This window comes from Acipenser ruthenus, chromosome 6, assembly GCF_902713425.1.
Source record: "Acipenser ruthenus chromosome 6, fAciRut3.2 maternal haplotype, whole genome shotgun sequence".
In the NCBI taxonomy this organism is placed as follows: domain Eukaryota; kingdom Metazoa; phylum Chordata; class Actinopteri; order Acipenseriformes; family Acipenseridae; genus Acipenser; species Acipenser ruthenus.
Window position 1 is genome coordinate 38,807,344 of NC_081194.1, and position 27,538 is coordinate 38,834,881.

At 38.9% G+C, this 27,538-nt stretch overlaps 2 protein-coding genes and 1 long non-coding RNA gene across 3 annotated transcripts; 1 reads left to right on the forward strand and 2 right to left on the reverse strand.

Annotated features, from left to right (window-relative positions):
• Positions 1-963: 963 nt before the first annotated feature.
• LOC117411538 (actin, alpha skeletal muscle 2) lies at positions 964-8,768 on the reverse strand. Its single transcript, XM_034019174.3, has 7 exons — positions 8,617-8,768; positions 6,693-6,832; positions 3,690-4,014; positions 2,613-2,774; positions 2,049-2,240; positions 1,770-1,951; positions 964-1,488 (listed from the first exon to the last, which is right to left on the reverse strand). Exons 2-7 carry the CDS (start codon positions 6,819-6,821, stop codon positions 1,345-1,347), a joined length of 1,134 nt encoding a protein of 377 aa, XP_033875065.1. The 5' UTR covers positions 6,822-6,832; positions 8,617-8,768; the 3' UTR covers positions 964-1,344.
• Positions 8,769-8,941: 173 nt separating this feature from the next.
• LOC131737283 (uncharacterized) lies at positions 8,942-12,447 on the forward strand. The gene is made up of 3 exons (XR_009328889.1): positions 8,942-9,128; positions 11,494-11,588; positions 11,822-12,447. It is a non-coding gene; the product is annotated as an uncharacterized LOC131737283 (long non-coding RNA).
• Positions 12,448-24,924: 12,477 nt separating this feature from the next.
• LOC117411234 (actin, alpha skeletal muscle) lies at positions 24,925-26,176 on the reverse strand. The gene is made up of 3 exons (XM_059025369.1): positions 26,010-26,176; positions 25,731-25,912; positions 24,925-25,449 (listed from the first exon to the last, which is right to left on the reverse strand). Exons 1-3 carry the CDS (start codon positions 26,131-26,133, stop codon positions 25,306-25,308), a joined length of 450 nt encoding a protein of 149 aa, XP_058881352.1. The 5' UTR covers positions 26,134-26,176; the 3' UTR covers positions 24,925-25,305.
• Positions 26,177-27,538: the final 1,362 nt, after the last annotated feature.

Genomic DNA, 27,538 nt, shown 5'->3' on the forward strand with positions numbered 1-27,538 from the left:
TTTGTAGTTCAAGATAGGCCTGATCTGCTGGTTGCCGCTTTGTATCAAGGAAAGCATAAAATCAAAAATAGTCCTGCGCTTAGTCAGGGTACACACACATTAATAGTCCTGTGCTTAGACAGGGCACACACACTAATAGTCCTGCGCCTAGTCAGGGTACACACACACTAATAGTCCTGCTGTGTAGTCAGGGCACACACACTAATAGTCCTGCTGTGTAGTCAAGATATCATGCCTTAGTAAGGCCTAGTCAGGGCATGCACACTGCCATTTGTAATTGATGTTAACCAAAGACATCATTTAGCCAGAATGTACATTTTACATTCACTATGTTGAAATGTATTTCATATTGTTTTAGGCTATTATGTGATGTTATCTCTTGCACCAATCAATTTAAATACAACTGTCATCATGGCACAGAATCAATTATTGAGGGTCTGCAGTGTCGTACTGGATGACAGGCTTAATACCAAGTGAAGAGTGAATCATTTTGTAGAGAATAATGTCTGGCACTTCCACTTGCTTCTGTGGCCTAACATGCATAGTGTTACTGTAATTTCATCATTTAGCTGAATGATAGCTTTGTGTGTAAAACTATTACCTTACCTTTGTCTTTCTATGTATTCTTTTACTGTCATTATTTGGATTCATCACCGTTTTATTTGCTCTCATACTGTGTCAGCAGGCATTTCAAGGCTTCTAGGATGTTGGTTGGAGAATATATTATTATAAAGTTGCATAAGGTTGATATTTCATTTCATGCAGGAGTGAGAATGATTGCACTGTATTCTGTACACAATATTGAATCTTGCCCACTTTTTGAAATTACCAGGTGGCATCAAGTTTCTTTTAAGGTATGTCAGTTCTGTTGCAGTAGTTTTATACCAGACGGTCTTAAATCTTACTTAATTTTTTTTCCAAAATCTGAAGACAAAATTTAAAATAAAGAAACAACAACAATAATTTACAATGTCTGCAAAAATGTTGTATTTATTTATTTTTGTTGTCTTCTGATGGCAGTATTAGACAACAATGGGATTGTGAAGTACTTTGTAACCAGGTCATGAGAAACAGAGGGATCTTTAGACATTTAAAATATTCCTCTACACCATTTAGATTTTTGTAAACAGTCAGTGTTCTCAAAAACAACAAACAGTGGATTTTAATAAATTAATATGTATGTACATTTTACATTCACATGTTGTTTAACATGCCATTTTTTTGCAGCACTTAGAGTAACAGAAAATGTTACAAAATTGTATTTGTACACAGCTGGCCTGACAACAATGTGTTTGCTACAAATGGATCCTGACAAAGTATTGGATACAGGCAATAGAAACAGGTTTAGAAGCATTTGCGGTGGACGATGGAGGGACCTGCTTCATCGTATTCCTGTTTGGTGATCCACATCTGCTGGAAGGTGGACAGGGAAGCCAGGATGGAGCCACCGATCCAGACAGAGTACTTACGCTCAGGTGGGGCAATGATCTAGAGGAAAGACAAACATATTCATAAGTAAACTTTCACTGACAGTCAGCATAGAATGGTACAATGAAAAAGGCTCAGCGTCATTTGACTATCAATAGTATGTACTGGGCATTTTAACCAATATCACTATGATAATACTAGTAAGACATAGACACAGTTGCTGAGTTTCCACTGGTCACTATGTGGTGTTATTTCTGAATAGTTTCCCACTTCTACAGTATGAATGAGACTGGAATTATTGTGATGTTTAACAATTATGTTTAAAAAAAATCCCAAAATACCTTGATTTTCATTGTGCTGGGAGCCAGAGCAGTAATCTCTTTCTGCATACGGTCAGCAATACCAGGGTACATGGTGGTGCCACCAGACAGTACATTGTTGGCATACAGGTCCTTCCTGATGTCAATGTCGCACTTCATGATGCTGTTGTAGGCAGTCTCATGAATACCAGCAGATTCCATACCTGTTAGGATAGACAGAATGTAATTCATTTTAGCACAAAGCTGCTACAAAGGCAAAATATTTAGGAACTGGAATTGTATACAAGAGGTTGATCTTACCAATGAAGGATGGCTGGAAGAGAGTCTCGGGGCAGCGGAAACGCTCGTTACCGATAGTGATGACCTGACCATCAGGAAGCTCGTAGCTCTTCTCCAGGGAGGAGGAAGAGGCAGCTGTTGCCATCTCATTCTCAAAGTCCAGAGCCACATAGCACAGCTTTTCCTTGATGTCGCGCACGATTTCACGCTCAGCTGTAATACAGTTTTTCATCATTAGACTGGTGCGTAATCAATAACAAACCACACTTATACTGCAGTGATTTCAAAGCGGTAAAGTAGCCCCAGGCGCTGTGCAATTAACATCTGGGTTCAGGTAATTAGCTTTAATTTGTATCTGTCATTTCGTCACCCTCTGTTGTATCTGTTTTCAAGGTTTAATAGTATTTCCAACACCCTTGAAAGACATTATTATACAAGGAATTTATCAATAAAACAGCCACAGATGGCATAACTATAATCTTTCCTGTGTGCTTATAAATAGAATTACCGTCAGTTTAAAAGGTGATAATGTTTAGTTATGTATTATGTATACAGCATAGAATACAGCAGTAATGATAAATTTACCGGTTGTGACGAAGGAATAGCCACGCTCAGTCAGGATCTTCATGAGGTAATCAGTCAGATCGCGACCAGCCAGATCAAGACGCATGATGGCATGGGGCAGGGCATAACCTTCATAGATGGGTACGTTGTGGGTAACACCGTCACCAGAGTCAAGCACAATACCTGAAAACAAAAAATAACCCTTTGTCAACTACCACGTCTTTTACAAAACTGTGTAAAATATCTAAAAACTGTTTTAAAATACATCAGATGCTATAGACTTATAGACTTTATAGATAAATACAGGAGTTGGTTAAATAAATAGTATTTCATTGTAGTCAGAAGTCCAGATAAGCTGCGTGCTGTTTTTACGCATAAAAAAAAATCAGAAATATGCACTCAATTTAAATTTAATGCGTAAACATACAGACAGCAATTTTTGTGCACAGCTTGTCTGCCTCCCCTAAAACTTCCATGAACAACTACATCTCCCAGAATACAATGTCTTCAGTTACTAGGAAACTGTACACAAGAAAACCCAACCCAACAAACATTATCCAATCTCTGGCTAGCCCTGTTGTCTCCTGTTGCCAATCACTGTAAGAATAAAAAAATGTGATGCTACACAGGTTGAAGCATAAACACCCCAGTCCAGCTACAAATCCAACAGTCAGTGTGATACCTCGAAAAAAAATGCACTGAGCCAATAAAGAACCTTGTAGAACACACGAGTGGTTGTACAGTAGTTAAAAATAACATTGCTGTTAAAATGAATCTTAATGCCTACCCCATTGCCATTAAAGATTGTACAGTATTTATCAAGATTACTCATGACTTCAAGGTCATGTTGCATTTTACTCCCTGAAAACACAATTTACTCTCTCTCTGTTAAAATTAGAAGGTAATTTACTCCCAGACCCAAAACCTTATCTGGGGCGCTGATTGTAGTTGTTCATTTTCTAAAATATTAGAAGGAAAATACCTACATTAACATTTTTGTTTGTGAAATGCACTGATTTGATTTCCCTATGCTAACTGAAAATAGTTTTGTACGTCAATTTTACAGGTTTGTATTGTAGTTAAAAACATTTTCCTCACCAGTTGTACGACCAGAGGCGTACAGGGACAGGACAGCCTGGATGGCCACATACATGGCTGGCACGTTGAAGGTTTCAAACATGATCTGGGTCATCTTTTCACGGTTAGCCTTGGGGTTCAGTGGAGCCTCAGTCAGCAGGGTTGGGTGTTCCTCGGGGGCCACACGCAGCTCATTGTAGAAGGTGTGATGCCAGATCTTCTCCATATCGTCCCAATTGGTGATGATGCCATGTTCAATTGGGTACTTCAGGGTCAGGATACCCCTCTTGCTCTGAGCTTCATCTCCTACATATGAGTCTTTCTGACCCATACCCACCATCACACCCTGGGTAAAGAAAAATGCATACATTTAACACAAATTCATCCAACAACACTGCATGCTGAGTATTTCGGAGAGCATTAGCCATCTTTATTATGACCTATGACTAGGGGTCTACTTAAATCGCGGCAAATTTACGTATCTTTCACGGGTATTTTGCGGAATAAAATTAGGATTTCGCGGACATTTCGCGGACAGGTTTAAACATTAAATAAACCTAAGTAGACAGTATTTCAGAACACTATAAAGCCTAAAAATAGTGGTACTTGCTTCCTTACTAAAACAGAGTGCTGGCATTTGTTAAAGGCGAGTATGCAGCATCCCCCTGCAGTTGACTTGCCCATACATTGAGACTGCACGTCTGCATCCACTGAATTGGTTGGAAGTTAAGGCAAAGCTTTGCCAAGTTATACAGATGTGGAAATCGATTAGAAACAGCCCAAAAACTCGGTTACACAAGGGCGGGCATCTGGCATACTTTAATAAAGTCAATGTATGGAGCACATTCGTTGTCATGTTATTTGTCCCATCCAATAATGTATTTTATTAATACCGAGTCAAAACAAACAACACGTGGCTATTCGGGTCTAGAATTCCAACTGTAAGCAGCAGGTTGAAGCGAGTTGGCTGTGCTGGATCGTTTTAGTACTGATTTAACTTGCAGACAGGAATACTTCTTGTCTGGGCTGACTTTCCAGTTTGGTTTCTGAAAGCTGTTTATTTTACGTTCTGTTCCGCAGCCTCTGTAGTAGCCTTTTGTTTAATGTGTGATTCTGAAGCTAAATAGCGATCGATCGTATTTTCTCCAAATACACATTAAGATATGGAAGACAATTACCTCAGTTTGCATGTAGTTTATTTGGGAAATATCTTGAAACGATCATCATCCGAAATATACTTTGCTTTTTTTGTCGTCCATTTCTACTATTTTACCTCCAATGCTGAAAACTAGATTTTAGCAACCTAAAACAAAACAATGCAGCACCAACTTTGTCGTCCCCCCCCCCCCCCCCCCCACTCCCCCCCCCACTCCTGCACAGTACAGGTCACATAAAAGCAGTAAAGACGCACTGATAGGCTGATTAAAACTTTGTCATTTGAATAGTAAACAAGAACGTTAACTGCTTTGAAGAATTTATTTTGTAAATGTTACTTGTGGACATTTTTTGTTTGTTTGTTTTTTGCTTAAGTGCAATGCACACGGGACGGCGAAGGAATCAAAAATGGGCCATCTACAGAAGGAACATACGTAGTTTGCGTCACTTGCGTTGTGCAGTAGTTCATTTAAACAAGTTTTCTTTTTTTTTTTCCTCTCCGTACTTGTTTGTATGCATTGGCCCCTAAGAGGTGAATTTCGCGGTGACCCCTCAATTTCACGATTTCCGGGAAATCTGCGAAATCGCGATTTATGTAGGTCCCTACCTATGACAAATGCCATTGCAAGATAGAACAATGTCTCTGTGACTTTAATTGGTGTTACAGTATGATATTTGTATTATCGAATTATATAATACAATCAAAGTTTTTTTTTTCTTTTGCAAACTATTCAATTTACGGATCAGATATGTTTATGGCTAAGGGCTTGTGTAAATAGCGATTTCACGGCTGCACGGAAATCGTGAAATTAGCCTTATACCGTGATTATTACAATATTCTTAAGAAATAAAAATAAATTATTTCAGAATTTGTATTTCATATAAAAAATCACATTAACAAAACTGTACAGCTCTGCTGTGTGCATACGTGTACTATTCACCATGCACAATATGCTGTGCAATGATTATGTTATGTCACTATATGCAATAGGCGGGAAATTAAAATACTGCACACTGTAAACAAGGAAATGGATGTCTCTAAAAAGTTTAAAATGTGTCTGCAGCAGATCACATAAAGCAGTATCCAGCAGGAGTTTACACAGTGATGGAGGTCGGCTCTTCTGCACGTCCTGCAACGTTACTGTAGATCACTACCGAGAATCGGCTGTTGATAGGCATTTAGACTCAAGTATTAACCGAAAGAGAAAGGCGGAAATCCACAGCAGTACTTGCAAAGAAACAAAAAAGTTACGTAAATTCTTCAGACTGAGTGTAGCAAATGGTGGAGCGATTCCTTCATCAGCCCAGCTGAGACGTGAATACTTACCTAAAGTTGCCGAGTACCACAAGCAGGAGGTTATGGAATTGGTGAAACAGTCTGGTTGCTTGTCAGTGGTCACTGATGAGTCGACTGATGCCCAAGTATGGGATACACATTGCATTTGTTTTGCAAGACCTAAATGGTGAACTTGCATCTGACATACTAGAACTGAAAGCTGCCCTTGCAGATACACTTTACCTACAGGCCTTTAATTACAACACTGTTTCACAAGCTATTGTAAAGTTGAATAACTTTGACTTTGATTTTGAAGATGTTAGTGCATGTATCTCTATATTTGATGTTTTAAAAAAATATAATAATCTGACACATAATTCATAAAATAGTTCCATCCACATTCCGCGAAATACGATACTTTATCAGTGACTGCCATGAATTTTAAGAACATTTCTGCGATTTTCACAGGGCTTTATTTATGGCTTATGTCTTTAATAGAATATGTATAACTTTAACTTAGCTTCGCAACTTAGAGATGTGCAATTTAGCTTTATAGAATTGTGTGTGAAAATACTTGATCAATTTCACCATACCTGGTGACGAGGACGGCCCACAATAGATGGGAAGACAGCTCTGGGAGCGTCATCACCGGCGAAGCCAGCTTTCACTAATCCAGAACCGTTGTCGCACACCAAGGCGGTAGTCTCTTCATCGTCGCACATTTTAGTGGTTTCTGAACAGGAAAACAAATGACAATCATTAAACATTCGCATTGTTCTCTAATGCAATGCCTAACGCATGAAATCATCAGGAAGCTGTGTGGTCCAGTGGTTAAAGAAAATGGCTTATAACCAGGAGGTCTCTGGTTCAAATCCCACCTAAGCCACTGACTCATTGTGTGACCCTGAGCAAATCACTTAACCTCCTTGTGCTCTGTCTTTCGGGTGAGACGTAATTGTAAGTGACTCTGCAGCTGATGCATAGTTCATGCACCCTAGTCTCTGTAACTCGCCTTGGATAAAGGCGTCTGCTAAATAAACAAATAATAATAATAATCAAGCACAGAGCCTTCCAAAAAATGTAACAATTCATGAAATGTACTCTTATGGTATAAATTAATATGTGATCTAGTGTAACGTCCAGTAATTCCTATAACTAAACTGAAAATAGAGTCTGTGTTGGAAGCTTCACATTTAAACACCACACTGGTGTTTGGCTGGAATGAAGGTGGTACATGAATGTGTCACAAAAACATAGCACAAAAGTGTATTGGCTTGCACAGAGAAAAGGTTTAGAATTTGTATTTACTAGCTAACATAACAAAAGGTTAACCTGACAAAACTTGAGTTGTGATGCTTGGCTTTACTATAAGAGACAAATCCTAAAGGAATCCTAAATGCTGTAATGGGTTCAAATCTACTGCACGTGAATATCTAAAAAATTGATTTCCCCCTGTTCTGACAATCTGAGCTACCGCTGAGGATGAGCTACCTACACAAAGTACGCATGCCAACACAAAATTCACATGCGCTGTTATATATATATGTGTGTGTGTGTGTGTGTGTTTTACTTTACTTCCTCCCTCTTCGAACACGCCCATAAATCCGAGCTACCATTTTCGGTAAGTTATAATATATGAGCTTATAACTTGTACAGGTATCAACTACGGCCAATATTGCTATTAACTTTATAACTATAAAGCATGTATGGGCTATCCAAAACCAGTGTAACATGAAAAAGTAGCGCAGCAGACTAGTCTGACAATCTGAGAGGGTAGTTCAGATTGTCAGAACACCCCAACCTCCCCCTGTGCCTTAAACTGAGAAACAATTACTTATCCCCCAACGTATCTGTATATCTTCAGATTATAACAAGACTTCCTTACATTTCAATATTTAAAATAATTATAGGCTTCATTTTCGTCAGTCCAGTTCTATTTTAGCATTTCTAAGTAATACCAAGATTTACTTAAAACTACTCTCAAAATTGCCATAAAGATGTTATATCTAACTAGAGACTAGAATGAAAGTTATACCAGATAAGTTTTGACATCTTGGGCACTTTGAACAGCAGCACTCCACGTGGACAAAAAACTGTAAAGCCTCCCTGAGGCGAGGTGAAGATGTTTGAAGTGAACCTGTCATAAACTACTGTCGCCCATGTGAAACATTAAATCTATTTTAAAACTTTTTAATACAAATTAGATTTGCTTCAGTATTTCATTTTAATGTATCACAGGCGGAAGGGAACAATCCCTGGCATCGCAAGTTTAAAACGTGTATTCTAGAGTAAACGACACATTACTAATTCTAAATCGTAAAGCGCAATATAGTTGTAAATAAAATTATTAGTCAGGCTGCTGTCAAAATTGTAGCTGACTGAAGATTCCTCTTTTTCAATCTCGGTTTACTTAAAAAAAAAAAAAAAAAAAGTAAAGCGTTTTAAAAATATCCAATGTATTCATTGCCCCCGTTGCACATCCATTCTTGGGTGCGTTGTTCGCTTTCCAGTTCTTACCTTTGGTGGGGACTTCCTAAGGTTCAGAGTGTAGTACAACACAACCGCTGCCAGTTTCCATCTACCACCACATCAAACCTGCAAGCTTATATACCCAAACGCCTTTATCTTTTTTTCAGCAAGCATTAGGAATGTCTATATATTACAAAGGCATTTTTACAGGCTTTCTCCCTATTTGGTTCTCCTAATGTGAGTAGAGGGTACTCCGCTTCCAAGTTGCCCCGGTTCGGAGTGCGCAGAACTGCCTATATAAGGAGCGATCGTCCCGAATCCAAGCCACAGAGCTCGGTCCGTATATGGAGAGCGTGAGATTTGCAACCAGTCTTCCCCCTTCATGGGAGATCAACCCGACAGCAACTGTCTGTTATGACTTCCAGTCGTTACCATATCAGAGGAGCTCAAAGTGAGTTCATGCTGCGAGGAACCACATCTGTCTTTTTTTCTGCACAATTACCCCAATGGCAATTAAGAAAGTGTAAAGAACGCATGGCAGTGCTGGGAAACGTTTTTCTGTGAGGATTATTTATTTTATATCAGTCACAATACAATAGTATTACAAAATGAAATATACATGGATCAAAGTAAAACGTGTTTATGCTGTGTGATTTTAGGTGCATTCTGCATTAATTTTGATACCGCTGAAGTGCACTTTATATTGATATAGAATTATTACTTAATTATAGTGTAAACGTTGTATGCAGTCTAGGGTACGGAAATATTTTGTTAACGTAAACAGTGGGCTAGGGCAGGTTAGAACACCAGGTCCGCTTCTTCAGACGCTGCAGAAGTGAAATATCTCCTGCTAACTTTCATGAGATGTTGGGTGCCGGGTATGGTTATAATATAATCTGTCAGATGGATAAAATAAGATTAAAATGAATCTATAAGGTCGTTTTTAGTGAAACTTGCAGGGGACTGCATAAGCTGGCTACTGTGCTAGGCTAGTTTACGACGAGAATGGTGTTATAATATCTAGGTTGTATTTCCCAAAAAAGAAATCCAAATAAGAAAAAAAAGTCACACTTACGAAATTGTACTTGAATGTAATACATTTACAAACCAAAAGTGCCCATTCATTTATGTTTCTTTACTGTTAGTTTTCTCTTCAAGATTATCAGGGCTGTGATATATTGTAGAATCAAACTTTTGTAATCAACCATTCGTAACTTCCGTATTCACAACAGTAACGCTTACTTCCAAACAGGAAAAACTGGCAAGAAAAATAGGGGTATGTCTGAAAACAGCTGTGTAACACAGACGCAAACCGGCAGCTGAAGTAAATTCAAATCACAACCCTCACCCACCCATCATTTCAGTTTATGTTTTGCCACTAAATTAAACATAAACCCAGTGGACTCCGATGTTCAAAAGCTATGGATTGTTTGTGGTTACTGCAATCCACGTCTATACCTAACAGGATTTAAGACCCAGGGGAGCCCTGTGGCAGGCATGCATCCAGTGCGCGAGGCAAGCTTACATACTTGCGATAATCCCTCCCGGTAAAAAATAAATAAATATTGATGCAAATTTCAAGTTTCTTGGACAACAACAAGGGCATACTTTCTGTGAACTGCAGGACTTATTTTAACGATGGGACATGGGAGTAAGAATGATATTTGTGGTCAGCACGAGAGATAAAAACACCAAAAAAGCCAGTGACCTCGGAAAACCAGCGCTTAGTTCAATTAATAACATCTTGCCAAAACAAAAACAGAGATCAAGAAAGTTACATATGCAGAGACCTTTACACATTTTGATAAGTTCAACAAATCTGTACAAATTGCTAAGTATTCTGCAGGAAAGTCTAAAAGTCACACAAATAGTTTCTATTACAATTTCAGCATCAACATTGCTTTAGTATAGGGGTGGCACCTCTTTATCGATAATAATTTCTGTATTGCGATATCGTGGGATTTAAACACATCAGGTAAGCTCGCAGAGGCATACTTTTTATTGCAATACTGTTAAAAATACAAACGCAGTATAATCAAGTTTGTTTTATATTAAGATACAACAAACCCTATACATACCAATCATTGTCAGTCTCCTAGGCAAACACCACACAAAGTATTATTTAACCATTGTATTCCATTGATTGTTTTTATTTTTCTAAGAACCCGATAACAAATGTATTTCAAATATTCAATAGCTATAAATCAATAAAAACAACAACCTATGTACCCTTATGCTCTACCCCTGTTTCTTCACATGTTTTCTCTCACTGGCAAATCCCTTATTGAAAACTATAACACACACTCACACAAAACATAATAAACAGGAAAATCGGCTTAAACAATTATTATATATATATATATATATATATATATATATATATATATATATATATATATATATATATATATATATAGTTTGTTTGTTTGTTTGTTTGTTTCTTCCACTCAGAACTTATTTTGCCTGGCCAGGTATACTACTGTTCAAATTAAAAACAAAAAATGTGAACTTTTGCTATTATAAATGAGATGCACTTTCACATTTTTTCTAAACAGCTAAAGCAAAATTCCTGAAACTATTAGTACTGTATTAGTACTTTTAACTTTTAACAGTTAACACAAACACCAAAACGGAGTACTAATTTGCTAAACTATTCCCACATTTCACGAGTTTACATTAAAAATGCCAAATTCCAAGCCATATATTTGATTGCCTACATGCAATTCTATCACTTTAATACATGTTTCACATGTGAATGTCTTCTTTGCAAAATACATCAATCTTATTGCTGTTGCTAACAATCTGTGCTCTTATTTTAAATAACATTCTCCATGTGAAAATAATAAGAGCTTAATTGATCAATCTGTTATCAAATGTTAACACTGTGCATAAAAGGCTGTGATTCCCAAAATAAATGCCCTGCAGTGTGAAAGCATGGAGCAAGCAGAGGAAGGTGGATGTGGATGTGGACGTGGACGTGGACGTGGACGTGGACGTGGTCTTCGTATTGTGGGCAGGCAGTAGGTGAACGAATTATGATACCAATATGTACAAGTAAGTTTGCTATAATTTTACTACAGTAATGGTAATGCAAAATACGAGTAATTACAGTAACATGATATGAAATGTACAATTTCTCATTACTGAGTCCTGTTCTGAGCAGGGACCTTAGTTCCGTGAAATAAGTTCTGCTGGTCTCAGATTTCTTTCTTACAGTATAAACACACCTGAACATATCTTTATATGTTTACAGAGAATGATGGAGTTTGATGCCAGCATTTCTCCATATGAATATATCTTCATTGATGAGGCTGACTCCAACTTGGCAAAAAGATGCAGATGTGGCCGAAACATTATTGGACAGCGTGCCACTGTGGATGTGCCTGGGCAGCGTGGAGGGAATATCACTGTGTGCTGCCATCTGACATAACAGAGTTGTTTGCCGCAGTCCATTGCTTGGCGCATACAATACAGAGCGGCTGCTAGTCTTTCTTGGTGAATTGCACAATCGCCTTGTCCAACCCAATGCAGCAATGTCGGCAGGAAGAGAGGTCACAACGTTTGTCATTATTTAGGACAATGTGAGTTTCCATCATGCTGTGGTGGAGCAGGAGTGGTTTGCTGCACATCCCCGCTTCTCTGTAATGTACCTTCCACCGTATTCCCCTTTCTGAATCCTATCGAGGAGTTTTTCTCCTCCTAGAGGTGGAAAGTGTATGATCACAATCCCCATGAACAAGCCACACTTCTCCAGGCCATGGATGAGGCTTGTAATGACATTACGCCAGAAGACTGCCACGCCAGACGATTCTCTCCACAGTGCATAGCCAGAGAGAATATTCGCTGTGATGTGGGTGAAAACATGTGGCTAGAAAGGAATGAGAGACTCGATGATGTCGAATAAATGTATTATAATTATATATATATATATATATATATATATATATATATATATATATATATATATATAAAAACAGTTTTTTATTTTTCTTAAAAATATTTCCCAACATAAAACCAATGTCACCTTACAATAATTGATTTTGAGTTTCAGTGTTTTAAAATAAAATATCGAACAGAACGAAATTCAATGTACCATTTATAATTCAGTAATATGAGAGAATTGGTCAGGGGTCTGAATACTTTTGCAAGGCACTGTATATATATATATATATATATATATATATATATATATATATATATATATATATAATTTTTTTTTACAATAAGTTTAATTTTATAATTAATACTGTATTCATTTGTGTCAATCAAATATGATTAATACACCCTAAGTTTAGTGTACATTTCTTTAATGTTTAATGAAAAACAAATAGAGGTATTTTCTTTTGCTTGAATATTTAAACACAGAAGCTCTAATTATTTCATGATTTGGTACAAGTATTTGGTTATACAAGATGTATAATAACATTTGACATGGAAACATAGTTTTGCAAATGTATGAAGCTTTTTCTAATTGAGTGAGTGGTTTTGGTTTTTGCGTTAACTGTTTTGAGAAATGTGCTTAATAGTTTCAGAAATTGTGTTTTAGCGATTGAGAAAAACTGTAAACATCAAAACCCATCTCAAAATAATGCAAAATCCAGCATGACACCATACTTAATACTTTTAGAGGTGTTGTGAGTCAGCATTTATATGCAGAGTGGATTCAGTTACTTCCGGATTGACTGGCCTGCGCAGTGAAGTATAGAAATATTTCGGTTTTGAGGTGGCTGACGATGACATGGAATAGTAAAACAATATAACAAGACCTTGTTTTTCGCCATGGATACTGTGAAGCAAAGCACCACTAAGTTAAAGTAAGTTATTGCTTTTCATATGTAAATATCTGTTAACGTCTGTGTTTTGGAAGACTTTGATATTATCGATATACAATCGATATACAATTTTCATATCGTTGTCTACCCCTACTTTAGACAGTCAGAGTGCTTGATAACGTATGATTATATCGTAATGTGCTATCACCCCCAGGGTTATAGAGAAAAGCAGACCTATAGCACGTTATGGGGTATTGATTGATATGTGAGGGTCCTATAGGGGGGATTCACAGGTTTTATTTGGGCTGTGTTAGGAGGCTGACTCCCAAGTGGGTGGGATAAGGGAAGGATTAAGTAAGCACGCTCAAGGTTCGCCTGGGCAGAGTTAGTTGGGTAGTGACGAGTTCAGACTGGCAAGCTATTAGAGCGGGCCAGCGTGTAAAACCAAAAAGGCATTAAAAAGATACTGATAATCACAATGTTCTCATTTGAGTCATTCCTCCCGAGCACCCGGGACGACGTTACACTGGTGTCAGAGAGTGGGATTAATCCAGGTGAGATTACACCCAACCTACCGTTTGGAGAAGGTAATTCGCCAATGTTCTGAGCGCCTCCAACGGGAGCGAGACCAGTGGGCACCCCAGGCCGAGCAGCTGGAGAAGGCAAGGCAGAGAGAGGTCCAGCAGCCGGTTACAACCTGCAGCAGCCCCTGAAAATCCCAGACTATGATGGTGAGTGTGCCTGGGAGATTTTTGAAATCCAGTTTGACATCATAGCCGAGTTGAATGGTTGGACCAAATGAAAAAAAGCGGCCTAGTTAGCATCCGCGTTAGGAGGAATAGCACGAGAGGTTCTGGCGAGACTGACTCCTGCACAGCGTAGAGATTATCCACAGCTGAAAGAAGCCTTAGCATTCCGGTACGGCAAAGAGCAAAAGCAAGAAATAGCAAAACTGCAGCTCAAGGGTAAAGCACAGGCTGAGAGAGAGTCAATTATCAAGCTAGCAGACGACATAGACGAGCCTGTAAAAACAGCATATGCTGATTTCCCCGAGAGAGCACAGGATGAGATAGCTAAGAATAAATTTACAGAAGCACTCGGTGAAACCCAGCTCAGGATGCAGGTTAAATTGAGCAATCCCTTTGAATCAAGCTGTGGAGTTTGCCAGTCGAGTGTGGAGCGAAAGAAAATACACCTCATCTTGAGTGCTGCTAGGCAGAGCTGGATTATTATTTATTTCTTAGCAGACGCCCTTATCCGGGGCGACTTACAATTGTTACAAGATATCATATTATTTTTACATACAATTACCCATTTATATAGTTGGGTTTTTACTGGAGCAATCTAGGTAAAGTACCTTGCTCAAGGGTACAGTAGCAGTGTCCCCCACTGGGGATTGAACCCACGACCCTCCTGTCAAGAGTCCAGAGTCCTAACCACTACGCCACACTGCTTTGATCTAAATCTGATTGAGAATTGTTGGTATGAGTTGAAGAAGGCTGTGCACAAGAGAAGTCCTCGGAATTTGAATGCACTGCAACAATTTTGCGTTAAAGAATGGTCAAAAATCATTAAAGAATCATGCCAAAAGCTCATTGACAAATATCCAAATCATTTAAAAGAGGTTATTATTGGTAGATGTGTCTCAGCTAGCTATTAATTTCATTTTCCTTGTCAGGGTTTGAATTAGTATTTTTAGAGTTTTGCAAAATAAATTGCTGAAATAAATAATTGTAGACATCTGTTTCTTGTAACTTTTTTCCTCTCCACAAAAGCAAAACTTTTGCTATAAAAATTTTTTTGTTTTCAAGAAATTTCAAGAAATTATAAATTTCCATTGGGGTATGTAAACTTTTGACTATATATATATATATATATATATATATATATATATATATATATATATATATATATATATATATATATATATTGTAAGAAAGAGCGGCGTCGCCTTTAAGAAATGGCGACGCCATTTGAAAGACTATACAACCCAGGAACCCTAGCATTAATAGGCAAGGCGGGGTTTCTGGGTATAAAGGGAAGTGGAGCGGGACAGCAGGGGTGATTGTGGGGAGCACCGCCGGTGTGTACTGCTGAACAGTTCTCAGAGAGTTGAAAGTGCATTACGTGTTATTGGAAGGTAAAGTGAACGTTTGTTTTCTTATTGAGCAAAAGCTGTGTTTTGTTTTACCGTGGACGTTTATCCTCTTGGCGAGGTAGTCTTTTGTTTTGGTAAGGTTTAATTTATTTTTATGAAATACTGGACGAGAAACGCTGTCTATCGGTAACGAATTTAAAATAATTCCGCAGTTTCCGTGACGATTGAGAACCGTCACAACTGCCGTTTGTAGGTGGATGTGTATTTACTTCGGGACTCGGAGAGAAAGCGCGCATTCATGCGCAGCTAAAATAGCGAGCTGTAACAGCAAGAACTAAGGCAACAGTCTGGGGTTTTGGACGTGGTTTTATTGTAACAGACATGAACAACAGTTTCCACAGGTGGCGTGGACAATAAGGATACTGTGCTTGAACTCTGAGACACCCCGTGTTTCTGTGAACAAGTGGGACATTGGTTGCAGGGGTTCATCCCCACAGCTTGGATACAATTTCTATCAACAGAGCCCGTCTTCTAGGAGGGCCCATTCCATACTTGTGGGTTCTTACCTGTGTTACAGCAAGTTTCCAGCAGAGGGAGTCTGCGTTGTCCTGACCTGTGTTGCAGAGAGACTCCAGCAGAGGGAGTCTTTCTGACACTCACCTGTGTTACAGAGACATTCCAGCAGAGGGTGTCTCCTTCTTCTTACCTGTGTCGCAGCCAGATTCCAGCAGAGGGAGGCTGCGTGATTCTTACCTGTGTTGCCGAGAGACTCCAGCAGAGGGCGCCGGTTCCCTACTTACCTGTGTGGTAGAAATACTCCACAGGGAAAGGACTTGCAAAGGCCTCGGCCTGCCGGACTCGGCATTCTGAAATAGTTAGAGAGGGACGAAGAAGTGAGCCAGTTAGTGACCCGTACAGGGCTTTACTCAACATAAAGAAAGTGATAATTTGTGTAAATATTGTAAATAAAACTTACTTGACTGAACGTTCCTCATGTCTGTGCCAGTCGGTGGAAGCAAGGGTAGAGTATCACACGGGGGTACTCTACTGGTTTGTTACAATATATATAAAAAGGACAGTTGCCGTAATACCCGGGCAGTTGGCGAAGTGCCCAGCTGCTGCGGGTAGATGCCGAATTTTGTGTAATTTATGCACCAAAAAAAAAAGGATTATTTAATATATTTAAGTTTATTAAGGCTCCAGTATTTAATATGAAATGCATGGGTTTTGTGTCCATATTTTTATATCTGCAGTTGATTTTGTAAAATCTGAAGAATTATTGTTATCTGATGTTAATGTTAGACATTAAATAAAGAATACTGTTTGAATGTTTAAAGCTTTTTTTCTACAGAACGAAAACTTTTTTTTAAAATTCCACTATGAAATTGTATGGACAGTTGCTGAAGTCAGGCATTCATTATTCAACAGCAGGAAGTTTGTATTAACTTATTTAGAAATATGAAGTATATATTAAATTAACAATACCGGGAATGCAACTCACAAGTAACTTTCAACTTTTTCGTCTGATGACAAAGTTGAAAGCCCTACTTCTGAAACTGTCCATAACACACACAAACACAAACGCACATATATAGCTTCACTCCAAAGCAGACATCAAGAAGTTGGAACTGCTTCTTGACCGATTTTTGTGAGGAAAATGTGCCAATTATACTCTCAATTAAGCGCCCTTGTAACATCGCTGTCTATAGAAAGTATGGCAAGAGCATTCAGATTGTTCTGCGACATTGTAGATCTAAGCTGGTTCTTTATTAAGCTACTTTTTGGAAAAGGAACGCTGCCTCGCAGACTGTCACTGGCACAGTCAAGAATATTCTAAGAGCGACCGCTACTTAGGAAAGGCTGATTCAACCAGGTCATTTTGCCTCATATATATCATCATTATCAGCAATAGCCCGCAGGAATGCAAAAGTGTCAGACAGTTGTTCGTAAGCTGCCCGGCGATGCTTGAATGAAGTGCGCACCTGGTTGATTATGGTACGGAACGACTCAACCTGAAACCTTTTGAGCCTGTCAAGACAACACGAGGTGCGGCAGAATCATCAGCGTGGCGCTTCAGTTGCCTGGTTCTGGCATTCTCAGCTGAATACTCCTAGGCCACATCTGGCATGTCCTTTGCTATCTTTTCGATCTCTTCAAAGCAACAGCAGCTCTCAAATCCACTTGCGTACTTTGTAGAAGGGCATTGCACTTCTGAAATATCTGCAGGTCGCACATAACGGCTGTTTCCAGGCATTGTAGTGCTTTTGCTAGTGCCATGGCAGTGAGCCTTGTCATGCTGGTTCATCTTCGTCATCAGCCAGATTATTAAGTGCATTGTAAAAGTTGCCATAATTAAAAAATAAAGCCCTCACACTCTGCTTGACAATGTCTTTAGTGTTAGAAGTCTCCGTATTCACATTGGCGGCCAGACCTTCTGTCAGAGTTGTCCACTGGTGCATGGATGCAGCAGAAAATGTATAGATCTGCTGCACTGAGCTTAAGAAGTTAACTGCTTTTAGGAAACAACTGACACTTGCAGTAGCGACAAAATTCATTGAATGAGCTGCACACGGCACGTATTCAGCCAGAGAGGTGATCTGTTTTAGTTGTGCCGGCAGACCTGCATACCATCCAGACATGTTGGATGCATTATCGTAGCTTTGCCCTCTATAGTCTTCAATGTTGAGGCACAGCTCTTTCATCGTATCTACACGTAATCCCGTAAATCTTCATCAGTGTGGCTACGAATAGGTAGACATTTCTGGCTACTGGTGAGTATAGCAGCCACTCATGGGAGTACTATTCACCATTTGCCTTAGTCCCGCAAAATATAATCTTGGAGAAGTATTGAACTTGATTTCTGTACTCCTGCTTGGAACATTCAAAGGGTCCTTCCTGATTTTGACAAGCAGCTAGGCCATTTAAAATCCAGTATTCAATGTCAGTTTTCGATAATTTTCCCCACAAACCAGGATCAGATGAAGTATTTAATGTTTCACGTGCAAAATCAGATCCAGAAATCTCCTCCGTGCCGGTCTGGGATGAGCTGTGCACTGACCAGAAGCAGCAGGAGTGTATCAGGTAAAGTACTAGATACCTCTGTGTGCGAAGACGGAGACAGTTGCAAATCTTATGTAAGTGAGTTTTCTGTCCTCACTGGTACATGCCCAAAGAAATATTCTAACTTGGGGGTTTTGTCTAGAATCACATTGTGTGCTTCATGTCATTGAGACAGGAAATGATGTATGTGACCTGCAGCAATTAAGCTTTTTGAGGAGAAATGTGTTATTAATTAACATAAGAACATAAGAACATAAGAAAGTTTACAAATGAGAGGAGGCCATTCGGCCCATCTTCATCATTTGGTTGTAGTAGCTTATTGGTCCCAGAATCTCATCAAGCAGCATCTTGAAGGATCCCAGGGTGTCAGCTTCAAAAACATTACTGGGGAGTTGGTTCGAGACTCTCACAATTCTCTTTGTAAAAAAGTGCCTCCTATTCTCTGTTCTGAATGCCCCTTATCTAATCTTCATTTGTCACCCCTGGTCCTTGTTTCTTTTTTCAGGTCGAAAAAGTTTGTATTTTATTTTTATGATGTTATCCAACATGGTCACCATACCACAAAACCAATCAGCTTCTTATGAACAACAGTTAATGTTGGACTATCCCTAAACATGTAAATCAAGTTTCAAAACTGTGCAATAAGTCGTTTTCAATATGTAGATGTTTTAACAATCTCTGCAAAATCCAATATGGCTGCCAAACAATGTGACCTCTGACATTTGTTTTTGTTTCTGGTACACCATCCCATTGGCATCTACCAACCTACCAATTTAGAGTTTTTGAGCAACTAATAATAATAATAATAATAATAACTAGAATTTGCAAGCAAGTTCCATAGTAACCATGACCCTACCTGCACCCTCTAAGCAGTTATAAGCCACTTTTGCATTTGACCTTAAGGAGAGGTCAAAGGTCACAGCCAATCGTTTTTTGATAGAGCATATATGGGTTCTTATATGTGTTCCAAAGTAACCATTACACTATCTGCACTTTGTAAGGAGTTATAAGCTAGTTTTGCATTTGAGCTTTAGCAAGGTAATATGTGCAAATATGTGCAATTTGACCATAGCTGAAATTTGATTGGCTCAGGGAGGCCATGTTTTTTATTTAGCAAGTTGATTTGCACAAACTTGATAGACAACCTCGCCAAGACTATGTATGCAAAGTTTTGCTTAAATCGGCATAATGGTTTCAGAGAAAAAGACGCTTACATATATACATATATTTTTATAAATTTAGTCTTTGCCAATTATTTTTTATTATTTTCTCCCAATTTTGAATGGCCAATTATTTTATTATGCTCAGCTCACCACTACCACCCCTGCGCTGACTCGGGAGGGTGAAGACGAACACACGCTGTCCTCCGAAGCGTGTGCCGTCAGCCGACCGCTTTTTTTCACACTGCTGACTCACCATGCAGCCACCCAAAAGCTACAGCTTCGGAGGACAACGCAGCTCTCGGGCAGCTTACAGGCAAGCCCACCAATTGAGCGCCGCCCCCTGGGAGCTCCCATCCTCGGTCGGCAAAGGAATAGCCAGGACTCGAACTCGCGACATCCAGACTATAGGGCACATCCTGCACTCCACGTGGAGCACCTTTACTGGATGCACCACTCGGGAGCCCCACGTTTGAATATTTTTGACAAATCCAATATGGCTGCCAACCATGTGACCAATCGACTTGTGTTGAACAAATCTAAATATTAGCCGTAAGGGTAGTATGTGCCCAAAGTTTCACATCTGTACCATAAGAGGTTTTGGAGACGATTTTGTTAAATTGGCCAATATTCGCAGAAAATCCAATATAGCTGCCAAACCATGTGACCTTTGACTTGGTTTTCGCTCTGACACAATTTCCCAAAGGCCTCTACCACCACTATGAAGATTCACGAGTCTATGACATTGTACCTTAAATGAATACTGCAATATGTTCAAATATGTGCAAATTGACCATAGCTAAAATTTGATTGGCTCATGGCGGACATGTTTTTTTATGTAGTGACTTGTTTTGCACAAAATTGATAGACAACCTTGCCAAGGCCATCTATGCAAAGGTTTGATTCAATTGGCATTATCGTTTCAGAGTAGAAGTCATTTGAATATTTTTGACAAATCTAATATGGCCACTAAACAATGTGACCGATCGACGTCTCTTGAACAACCGTAAATCTAGGCCAGGAGGGGAATATGTGCACCAAATTTCAGATCTCTGCTGTAAACCGGTTCGGAGAAGATTTTTTTTAAATTGTCCAAAATTCTCGAAAAATCCAATATGGCCACCACACCATGTGACCTATGACCTTCATTTTCGCTCTGACACAACTTTCCTTAGGTGCCTACCACCCTATGAAGTTTCGTGAGTTTCCGTGCAATGGTGTTGATTTTAGAGCCATTTAAAAAAAAAAAAAAGAGCAGAAGAAAAAAAAAAATCCTAACAGAAACAATTGCTTACTAGCCATTCTGGCTTTGAAGCCTATCTAGAAGTTGCAAGCAACTTGACTGCTTCCAAGGCATTCTTGTGCCTATCTGTGTTCCATAGTAACCATGACCTATCTGCACTTTCTAAGAACTTATAAGCTAATTTTTCATTTGACCTTATGTAGAGATCAAAGGTCACAGTCAAAGACATTTTTTGATGGAGCATGTATGGGTTCTTATAAGAGCATAAGAATGTTTACAAACGAGAGGAGGCCAGTCGGCCCATCTTGCTCGTTTGGTTGTTAGTAGCTTATTGATCCCAGAATCTCATCAAGCAGCTTCTTGAAGAATTCCAGGGTGTCAGCTTCAACAATATTACTGGGGAGTTGGTTCCAGACCCTCACAATTCTCTGTGTAAAAAAGTGCCTCCTATTTCTTGTTCTGAATGCCCCTTTATCTAATCTCCATTTGTGACCCCTGGTCCTTGTTGCTTTTTTCAGGTCGAAAAAGTCCCCAGGGTCGACATTGTCAATACCTTTTAGAATTTTGAATGATTGAATCAGATCACCACGTAGTCTCAAGACTGAATAGATTACATTCTTTTAGCCTGTCTGCATACAACATGCCTTTTAAACCCGGGATAATTCTGGTCGCTCTTTGCACTCTTTCTAGAGCAGCAATATCCTTTTCGTAACGAGATGACCAGAACTGAACACAATATTCTAGATGAGGTCTTACTAATGCATTGTAAAGTTTTAACATTACTTCCCTTGATTTATATTCAACACTTCTCACAATATATCCAAGCATCCTGTTGGCCTTTTTTATAACTTCCCCACATTGTCTAGATGAAGACATTTCTGAGTCAACATAAACTCCTAGGTCTTTTTCATAGATTCCTTCTTCAATTTCAGTATCTCCCATATTATATTTATAATGCACATTTTTATCGCCTGCATGCAGTACCTTACACTTTTCTCTATTAAATGTCATTTGCCATGTGTCTGCCCAGTTCTGAATGCTGTCTAGATCATTTTGAATTACCTTTGCTGCTGCAACAGTGTTTGCCACTCCTCCTATTTTTGTGTCATCTGCAAATTTAACAAGTTTGCTTACTATACCAGAATCTAAATCAGGACCTAATACTGATTCCTGTGGTACACCACTGGTTACTTCGCTCCACCTCGACCTCATTGATTCAATTTCAAATCATTAACGGATTAATTTAATTAACACATCATTTGAAAATCACTTGCTACTAAAGGTCTTGTTACTATACCATGAGTTCAATACAAATAACACAATTTTTTGAAAATCATGCCCATATTATGAACATTTTCATTATGGTCGTTTATTTATTAGTCTTGAAATGTTAGTAAAAAGTGGCCTATTTTTTGATCATGTCAGTACAACCGGCCCCCTTTGCTAATCACATCTTCAGTCTTTTGTTTTTCTTTCTCTTTGTAGTGGGGGTTGCAACCCAATATAAATCTCCACATTTTTGTAAAATGACTTTACACTTACTTCAAAGATGCAACGTGTTTCAGTAATATCAAACGCCCAATAAACTTTGCATCCTGCGCAGAGGGCGAACACAAACGTAAACGTCATAATCATATTAAGTGGAGTTGGCATTGCAGGGGAGATGAAAGGAGGTTTCATTTCCGATTGACTGTTTTGTAAACATTATGAATACTTATTCACAACTACTACACTCTGTTAGAAAATTGACTTTTGCTGCATTTTTTAACGCAAAACTGTAAACGTGAGTGTATATGTGTCCGTTTGTTTTAAGTACTCGCCCAGAGGACTACTGAGACACACACATCAGCTAGTCCTCATCAGGTTGCGACTTTCTAACCCTGAATTGGATAAGCAGTTATTCAGCTATAAGTGTGAAGTACAGCTGTACAGGCCGACAAATATCACCAATACCCCCAGAACTTCATAATAAATTATATTAATAAAAAGTTTAATGATAATGATAATATCTGTCAATCTCCCTATTTAAACCACAAGTCATGCCATTATTCGCTGTTGTGCTTATGTAAAAATATATCTATTTTTTTTAAATAACATGTTGGCAAACTGGATTTATACAATATCCAGGTATTGAGCATCTTTGTGTAGTGAATTTGCTTTATCAGTTTAAAAAAAATAATCTCTGGCAATCCTAACGGCATTGAAGGGGGAATTGTAGGCCACCAGGCATGCCTGCAATCTTAAATAGTCAATGGAGAGTAAAGGTTAAAAAAGTGTTTGAGATTAAACTGCAATCCGAAGCACTGTGTCAAGCTTTATGATAGTGTAAATATAACTAACGACAAGGAAGGTGTATTTTTGTAGTTCAAGATAGGCCTGATCTGCTGGTTGCCGCTTTGTATCAAGGAAAGCATAAAATCAAAAATAGTCCTGCGCTTAGTCAGGGTACACACACATTAATAGTCCTGTGCTTAGACAGGGCACACACACTAATAGTCCTGCGCCTAGTCAGGGTACACACACACTAATAGTCCTGCTGTGTAGTCAAGATATCATGCCTTAGTAAGGCCTAGTCAGGGCATGCACACTGCCATTTGTAATTGATGTTAACCAAAGACATCATTTAGCCAGAATGTACATTTTACATTCACTATGTTGAAATGTATTTCATATTGTTTTAGGCTATTATGTGATGTTATCTCTTTCACCAATCAATTTAAATACAACTGTCATCATGGCACAGAATCAATTATTGAGGGTCTGCAGTGTCGTACTGGATGACAGGCTTAATACCAAGTGAAGAGTGAATCATTTTGTAGAGAATAATGTCTGGCACTTCCACTTGCTTCTGTAGCCTAACATGCATAGTGTTACTGTAATTTCATCATTTAGCTGAATGTTTACAAACGAGAGGAGGCCAGTCGGCCCATCTTGCTCGTTTGGTTGTTAGTAGCTTATTGATCCCAGAATCTCATCAAGCAGCTTCTTGAAGAATTCCAGGGTGTCAGCTTCAACAATATTACTGGGGAGTTGGTTCCAGACCCTCACAATTCTCTGTGTAAAAAAGTGCCTCCTATTTCTTGTTCTGAATGCCCCTTTATCTAATCTCCATTTGTGACCCCTGGTCCTTGTTGCTTTTTTCAGGTCGAAAAAGTCCCCAGGGTCGACATTGTCAATACCTTTTAGAATTTTGAATGATTGAATCAGATCACCACGTAGTCTTCTTTGTTCAAGACTGAATAGATTACATTCTTTTAGCCTGTCTGCATACAACATGCCTTTTAAACCCGGGATAATTCTGGTCGCTCTTTGCACTCTTTCTAGAGCAGCAATATCCTTTTCTAACGAGATGACCAGAACTGAACACAATATTCTAGATGAGGTCTTACTAATGCATTGTAAAGTTTTAACATTACTTCCCTTGATTTATATTCAACACTTCTCACAATATACCCAAGCATCCTGTTGGCCTTTTTTATAACTTCCCCACATTGTCTAGATGAAGACATTTCTGAGTCAACATAAACTCCTAGGTCTTTTTCATAGATTCCTTCTTCAATTTCAGTATCTCCCATATTATATTTATAATGCACATTTTTGCATAGTGTTACTGTAATTTCATAATTTAGCTGAATGATAGCTTTGTGTGTAAAACTATTACCTTACCTTTGTCTTTCTATGTATTCTTTTACTGTCATTATTTGGATTCATCACCGTTTTATTTGCTCTCATACTGTGTCAGCAGGCATTTCAAGGCTTCTAGGATGTTGGTTGGAGAATATATTATTATAAAGTTGCATAAGGTTGATATTTCATTTCATGCAGGAGTGAGAATGATTGCACTGTATTCTGTACACAATATTGAATCTTGCCCACTTTTTGAAATTACCAGGTGGCATCAAGTTTCTTTTATGGTATGTCAGTTCTATTGCAGTAGTTTTATACCAGACAGTCTTAAATCTTACTTAATTTTTTTTCCAAAATCTGAAGACAAATTTTTAAATAAAGAAACAACAACAATAATTTACAATGTCTGCAAAAATGTTGTATTTATTTATTTTTGTTGTCTTCTGATGGCAGTATTAGACAACAATGGGATTGTGAAGTACTTTGTAACCAGGTCATGAGAAACAGAGGGATCTTTAGACATTTAAAATATTCCTCTACACCATTTAGATTTTTGTAAACAGTCAGTGTTCTCAAAAACAACAAACAGTGGATTTTAATAAATTAATATGTATGTACATTTTACATTCACATGTTGTTTAACATGCCATTTTTTTGCAGCACTTAGAGTAACAGAAAATGTTACAAAATTGTATTTGTACACAGCTGGCCTGACAACAATGTGTTTGCTACAAATGGATCCTGAGCAAGTATTGGATACAGGCAATAGAAACAGGTTTAGAAGCATTTGCGGTGGACGATGGAGGGACCTGCTTCATCGTATTCCTGTTTGGTGATCCACATCTGCTGGAAGGTGGACAGGGAAGCCAGGATGGAGCCACCGATCCAGACAGAGTACTTACACTCAGGTGGGGCAATGATCTAGAGGAAAGACAAACATATTCATAAGTAAACCTTCACTGACAGTCAGCATAGAATGGTACAATGAAAAAGGCTCAGCGTCATTTGACTATCAATAGTATGTACTGGGCATTTTAACCAATATCACTATGATAATACTAGTAAGACATAGACACAGTTGCTGAGTTTCCACTGGTCACTATGTGGTGCTATTTCTGAATAGTTTCCCACTTCTACAGTATGAATGAGACTGGAATTATTGTGATTTTTAACAATTATGTTTAAAAAAAATCCCAAAGTACCTTGATTTTCATTGTGCTGGGAGCCAGAGCAGTAATCTCTTTCTGCATACGGTCAGCAATACCAGGGTACATGGTGGTGCCACCAGACAGTACATTGTTGGCATACAGGTCCTTCCTGATGTCAATGTCGCACTTCATGATGCTGTTGTAGGCAGTCTCATGAATACCAGCAGATTCCATACCTGTTAGGATAGACAGAATGTAATTCATCTTAGCACAAAGCTGCTACAAAGGCAAAATATTTAGGAACTGGAATTGTATACAAGAGGTTGATCTTACCAATGAAGGATGGCTGGAAGAGAGTCTCGGGGCAGCGGAAACGCTCGTTACCGATAGTGATGACCTGACCATCAGGAAGCTCGTAGCTCTTCTCCAGGGAGGAGGAAGAGGCAGCTGTTGCCATCTCATTCTCAAAGTCCAGAGCCACATAGCACAGCTTTTCCTTGATGTCTGAGTGGTTGTAAATATCCCAAACTTTGAACATCCCCCGGAGCACCGTTAAATCCATTATTAAAAAATGGAAAGAATATGGCACAACCGCGACTCTACCTAGAGAAGGCCGTCCACCAAAACTCAGTGACCAGGTAAGGAGGGCATTAGACAGGGAAGCAACCAAGAGGCCAATAGTAACTCTGAAGGAGCTGGAGAGATCCACAGCTGAGATGGGAGAAACCGTCCATGGGACAACTATAACCCGGACGCTCCACAAAGCTGGGCTTTATGGAAGAGTGGCGAGAAGAAAGCCATTGCTGAAAAAACCCATAGCAAATCCCATTTGGATTTTGCCAAAAGGCATGTGGGAGACACAGCAAACATGTGGAAAAAGGTTCTCTGGTCTGATGAGACCAAAATTGAACTTTTTGGCCTTAGCGCAAAGCGATATGTGTGGCGCAAAGCCAACACTGCTCATCACCCTGAGAACACCATCCCCACGGTGAAGCATGGTGGTGGCAGCATCATGTTATGGGGATGCTTTTCATCGGCAGGCTCTGGGAAACTGGTCAGGATTGAGGGCAAGATGGATGGAGCCAAATACAGGGAAATTCTACAGGAAAACCTGTTTCAGTCTGCAAGAGACCTGGGACTGGGGCGGAGGTTCACCTTCCAGCAGGACAATGACCCTAAACTCACAGCCAGAGCTACACTGGAGTGGTTTAAAAACAAGAACCTAGATGTCTTAGAATGGTCCAGTCAAAGCCCAGACCTCAATCCGGTTGAGAATCTGTGGCAAGACTTGAAAATTGCTGTTCACCAACGGTCCCCATCCAACTTGACAGAACTTGAGCAATTTTGCCAAGAAGAATGGGCAAAAATTGCAGGATCCAGATGTGCAAAGCTGGTAGAGACTTACCCAAAAAGACTCACAGCTGTAACTGCTGCCAAAGGTGCTTCTACCAAGTATTGACTCAGGGGGGTGAATACTTATGCAACCAACAAATGGCTTTTTTTGTTTAATTAACTTTTGTGTCACAATAAAAAATATTTTGCACCTTCAAAGTGTTAAGCATGTTGTGTAAATCAAATGGTAAAAATCCCAATTAAATCCATTTTAATTCCAGGTTGTAACACTACAAAATGTGGAAAAGTCCAAGGGGGGTGAATACTTATGCAGGGCACTGTATGTGTGTATATATATATATATATATATATATATATATATATATATATATATATATATATATATATATATATATATATTGAAAAAGTAGACATACAAAGTATGAATAAACTGGTAGCCTACCGGCTCGTACGAAAACAAACAAACTCTAGAGAAGGGCGGAAGTGGTAGATGCTTCTCCTCCTCTCAA

Coding starts and splice junctions, on each gene's coding strand:
- LOC117411538 (XM_034019174.3), bottom strand. CDS start 6,821: ATGTGCGACGATGAAGAGACTACCGCCTTGGTGTGCGACAACGGTTCT. Junction 2,775..3,689: donor CGCCTCTGGTCGTACAACTG/GTGAGGAAAATG, acceptor TTTTGTTTTCAG/GTATTGTGCTTGACTCTGGT. Junction 1,489..1,769: donor CCAGCACAATGAAAATCAAG/GTATTTTGGGAT, acceptor TCTTTCCTCTAG/ATCATTGCCCCACCTGAGCG.
- LOC117411234 (XM_059025369.1), bottom strand. CDS start 26,133: ATGGCAACAGCTGCCTCTTCCTCCTCCCTGGAGAAGAGCTACGAGCTT. Junction 25,913..26,009: donor CTTCCAGCCATCCTTCATTG/GTAAGATCAACC, acceptor CTATCCTAACAG/GTATGGAATCTGCTGGTATT. Junction 25,450..25,730: donor CCAGCACAATGAAAATCAAG/GTACTTTGGGAT, acceptor TCTTTCCTCTAG/ATCATTGCCCCACCTGAGTG.